Here is a 5,284-nt window from a genome sequence, read left to right on the forward strand (position 1 = left end):
GACTTAACCAGCGTGAATCAAAAAGACGTATAGTCACAACATTTCGCACGATAAAACCTATCGATTGGAAAAAACATAGGATCAGATTTAGATATAGCGGCATATATATATATATATAGTTCATCCGATGCAAATGTAAATTTGCCCATGATCTGGGGCCAACTTTTTACAAATCAATGAGTGCTGTCCGATTCAATTTTAAGCTGAATGACAAGAGACCTCTTTTTTATAGCCGAGTCCGAACGGTGTGCCGCAGGACGACACCTCTTAAGGGAGAAGTTTTTACATGGCAAAGTACCTCACAAATGTCGCCAGCATTGGTAGGGGATAACCACCGCTGAACACTTTTCTGCAAGCATTCGATATGTTCATCCGATATGACCTTTGAAAGCCATAGTCGCCACAATTTTGTTCTGATCTTTACAAAATTCAGCATGACATGTTTTATTTGACGTACCAATACGAGTGCAAGATATCATAAAAATCGGTTCAGATTTAGATATAGCTCCCATATGTATCTTTAATCCGATGTGGCCTTTTAAAGCTATAGTAGCCACAATTTAAGTCCTATCGTAAGAAAATTTCACAAGGTTCTATTCAAGAGACATGCAAAATTAAAGTCTGACTAGATTTTAACATAGGTTCCATATATTAAAGATAGTACGTAGATTCGGTGGTGTAGGGTATTATATAGTCGGCTTCGCCCGACTTTTTGCCATCCTTAGTGGTTCTTACTTCATTTGTCCCCTAAACACACTCCAAAAACAAATTTTGGACCAAAGAACAAGTGCCCATTTTGAAACCATCCTTATCTGAAATGGGTATTTTGGGGTTTTTTGGTAAAAAAAAATCAAGGACACTTTTATCTGCAAAACTCAAAGAGATCAAAAAATTTCAATGAAATTTTCCCTAAAGACAAAATTTCAGTGAAAATTTCCGTAAAGACAAAATTTCAGTGAAATTTTCCCTAAAAAAATTATCTTTAACGAAAAATTCACTGAAGTTTTGTCTTTACGGAAAATTTCACAGAAATGTTGTCTTAAGAGAAAATTTTACTGAAATTTTGTCTCTAGAGAAAATTTCACTGAAATTATGTTTTTAGAAAAAATTTCACTGAAATTTTGTCTTAGAGCAAATTTCACTGAAATTTTCACCAGTTCACTAATTCTGTTAATTCAATTTGTTCACTAGTTCTGTTAGTTCAGTTAAGTCACTAGGTCAGTTAGGTTATTATTTCAGTTGTTTACTAGTTCAGTAGCTCAGTTAGTTCACTAGTTCAGTTAGTTCACTAGTTCAGTTAGTTCACTAGTTCAGTTAGTTCACTAGTTCAGCTAGTTCAGTTAGTTTACTAGTTCAGTTAGTTTACTATTTCAGATAGTTCATTAGTTCAGTTAGTTCACTAGTTCAGCTAGTTCAGTTAGTTTACTATTTCAGATGGTTCATTAGTTCAGTTGGTTTATTAGTTCAGATAGCTCACTAGCTCAGTTGGTTCACTAGTTTAGTTAGTTCACTAGTTTAATCCCTTCACTAGTCCATTTAGTTCATTATTTCACTACATTCAATGAGCTGATTTTGTCTCTTACAGTTCACCAGTCATTAATTTTCGCAACAATAAAACTGGAAGTTTTGGCTTTTCAAAAACTAAGGTTATGGGGAGGTGTCATTTTATTTTCCATTACTTCAAATTCACCCTAATGTGCGTGTCTCATTTAATGTCAAATCTCAATAGTTTACATTTAAAAATAAATTTTAGATTGTAAACATTTCCCTAATCTCATATTAACTGATATATTTAAGGGTTTTTTTTTTATATATATTTTCTACACCTTTTTCATTTTCTTTCTTATGGCCGCCAAAAAGTTATCAACCGTGAGTTTAGCAGATCTGGTAAAACGTGTTCCCAAAAATCAAATGAAGCAATTTGAGAAATTTCGAGACAAAACCTTGGAATATCATAGGTAATTGATGCTCTAAATTGCTAGTATCCCTTAACCTAATTCAAATATTTCCCCTACTTATTCTCAGGAGAGTCAATCAATTACCAGCTAAATTGCCTTTCATAGATTGGGACTATTATCGCAGTAATGTACGTCAGGAATATGTCAACATGGTCTCGCAATTCCAATGTGACTATGAAGAGCTGGATTGCACTTTTAACATGAGACACGAGTTAAATGATTTTTCCAAATACTATGAGGAATTGGAAAAACTAACGGAAAAAGTTAAAGAAGAAGTTCGTCAATACATTGAAGAATCGAATTCCCGCATTCAATGTTATGAGGCTGAACTGAAACGTCTTCGCAGTCTTGTCCCCTATGAAGAAATGACAATGGAACAATTTGTAACAGAACGCGAAGATTTGGCGGAGTTTATACCGCGGCAAGGTAAAGCCTTATTTTGGCCACACGATCCTTCTGAACAGCGGGTGGGACCGGCCAGTCCCGATTTTGACCAGAATCTTACTAAAAACGTCAAAGGAAAGGGTGAAGTTAAAACCTAATCAGTGGAAAGGTTGGAATATATTCACTATTCTATTTAGGTTGACATTTTATTGGTGGGAAATAAAAAAAATTTGGCATGGCCGAACTAGGTACGCTTTTACTTTCTCTGTATTAAATTGAAAATAAATTTGTGTTGGTGGACGTTTCCAAATAAATTTTCCACGTAATGACGCACAGTGGGCCAAATGGCAAAAAAATTGGAAATAAGTCTACAACTTTTTATCTGTTGATTTTAGCCATACAAAATGTTCTAGACATTTGTAGAGGAGGACATAGGCTTTCAGAAAAGTGCTGTTGTTGGTCCATATCTTTAATACAGGGTGAGCTACAGGGTGTCAAAGTTGACCACTTTTGACTTCTCCAAGCTTCTGGGGGCCATAACTTTTGATCTACTCAACCGATTTACATGATTTAGGACTCTAGAGAAAGAGCTTGACAAGATCTAAAAAACTTATGCATAAAGTACCATGCCATCGTGTACTGTTAAGGAGTTATGAATTGTTTAATTTTAAAATATGAAAATTTGGCCTTGGTTTTTTTCAGTGTTTTTTAAATAACTCCGTCAATTTTAAAGCTATAAACTTCATACTTCACACAAATTATGCCAGCATATGTGTGCATAAAATACAAAAGGAATCACGTGAATATCTTTGGCGGTTTAAAAATGGCATCGTTTTCAATATGAAAAATATTTTTTTTGTCAAAAAATTGCAAAATTTTTCAAAAAAGATACTCCCATTTCCTTTAAGTTTTCGCAAACTTTGGCCGTCAAAGCATTATCATTTCTTTCCATTTTCACAAAGTCGAGGTATTAAGAAAAGTTTTAAGTGCTAATTTGGCTAATTTCGATATCAAACAACACCGTTATCTTAAGACCAAAATGGCCAATTTTTTTACTAAACTTCAAAAGTTTCTCACTGGAAAAAAAGTTCCACGGGGATTTTTTCGCTTTTTTTGAACTTAAATGAAAGCTTAAAATGTTCCCAACATTTTAAGGTATGTCTCGCCATATCCTAGCCATAAATGAGATCGTAGCGATCAAAATACTGAAAAAAGTCAATTTTCAAGTAGTGCTATATTCATTGCTAAAAAACAAGTATTACGTCACATTTTATTGCAAAGATGTTAAATAAACTTTTATTTGGTAACACTTCTTCTACAAAACACAAAAAGAATCATGGAAATATCTCTATTCTATTCCATTTTATGGAACCGGCAATAAAAAAGTCAATTTTTCAAAAAAGTCGAATTTCCCAAATTTTGTTTTTGTTGTCCTAATTGCACATGACACACTATAGCCATATTTACGCAACATACCTTATCGTAAAGGAAATTTTCATACCTTTCCAACGATGTATAAAACATTTCTCAACTCGGATTCTATCTACTCTAAAATTCATTTACACTTCATTAAACTCTATATAAAAATGTCTATTTGTGAAATGGAACCTTATATGGGGCCTACACTAAAACATTGATAGATTTGCCCAGGGTTTACAATACAAATGTGTTAGAATAAAAAAAGGTCTCCTGCCAAAGTTTAAAAAAATTGGAATAAAAATATGTGTTTTAGAGCGAAAACACTTCGCATCGGCGTGCGTTTGTATAGTACCTTCATCTATTTTTAATGTAAGCTGATGATTTTTGAATAAAAAGTAACCTAGAAATATACCTGCATATATATATATATTTGTGTTAAGATTTGATGCAGACAAATGTTACCTGTTTCGCTATGTCGAATTCCCAGGAAATCCACCGTATCAATGAATGTGAAAAAACCTACCCATAAAAAATTCATTGTCATTTTTTTTAACCAAATTCGAGTCCAGGTAAATAATTATAGAAGAGTAAGTAAAAAGAGGCACTTTGGACCCCTTTTTACGATTGCGTCTGATACCTGAAATGGGTCATTAATTGTGAATATATTGCATAAATATTTGAACAAAATCCAAATTTTCTTCATTATATTTTGTAGAGGCGTAAAGGACATTTATAAGTTATGGAAGTCATACTGAAGTATTCCACTCTTTCGAAAATTGTATGGGACATCAAAAATGATTCCAAATCATACACGGAGTCATTTAAGGAACTTGTTTACACTTTGGACCACATATATGGAATAAGGCTAAATAAAGACGCTTTAGACAAACTTGAAAAATTCTACAAATCATTTGAGAGAAGGTTGCCAGAATGTTCATTCGCAAAAATCAAGTTTTTCAAAATGTATGAGAAGTGGCTGAAATCGGATCTACTTATTGAAATTAAACCGCTGATTCCCGGCCGGCCTAGCAAAGCATACGACGAAGTTACGGAGAAAACCAAAAAGAAAAAACAAGAGGAACTATTGGCGGCACATCCGCCAAATTTAATAAAAGATACGTTCAAAACAGCATTGTTAAAAACACAACCAAAAAATGTTGGACGAATTGTCGATGTTTTACCATTAGCATCTCCGAAAAGGGTAAAGAGAATGGTAGAAAGTATTCCAACTCCAAAATCGACTACAGAATTCACGGAGGAAGATGCACTGGCCCTGATTTTGAACCTAGGCCTCTCAAGAAACAAATACTCAACAATGAGGAAGGCTCTTCGTGAAAAAGGATGGGGTTGTTTACCCTCAAAACATAAATTGTACAACACCAGGACGAAAATGGTGCCATCAAATATATACGTGGACGAATTAAAAGCAAGAGTGAAACTTGCTGATCTTGTTGAAAATACAGCTGTTAGAATTATTTCTAATTTTACTGAAGAACAGTTGAACACATGTAATAATTCCGAAG

At 33.8% G+C, this 5,284-nt stretch overlaps 1 protein-coding gene across 2 annotated transcripts; it reads left to right on the plus strand.

The window, feature by feature from the left end:
* Nucleotides 1–1,732: 1,732 nt before the first annotated feature.
* Nucleotides 1,733–2,593, plus strand: LOC106085284 (ATP synthase subunit d, mitochondrial). 2 transcript variants are annotated; one of them, XM_013249469.2, is made up of 2 exons: nucleotides 1,733–1,958; nucleotides 2,029–2,593. In XM_013249469.2, the coding sequence occupies exons 1-2, from the start codon at nucleotides 1,846–1,848 to the stop codon at nucleotides 2,498–2,500; spliced, it is 585 nt and encodes a 194-aa protein (XP_013104923.2). In that variant the 5' UTR covers nucleotides 1,733–1,845; the 3' UTR covers nucleotides 2,501–2,593. The 2 variants fall into 2 exon arrangements, with proteins under 2 accessions (XP_013104923.2, XP_013104922.2); XM_013249468.2 differs by having other exon boundaries at nucleotides 1,735–1,958; nucleotides 2,026–2,593.
* The last annotated feature ends 2,691 nt before the right edge of the window (nucleotides 2,594–5,284 follow it).

This window comes from Stomoxys calcitrans, chromosome 5 (assembly GCF_963082655.1).
Source record: "Stomoxys calcitrans chromosome 5, idStoCalc2.1, whole genome shotgun sequence".
Lineage (NCBI taxonomy): Eukaryota > Metazoa > Arthropoda > Insecta > Diptera > Muscidae > Stomoxys > Stomoxys calcitrans.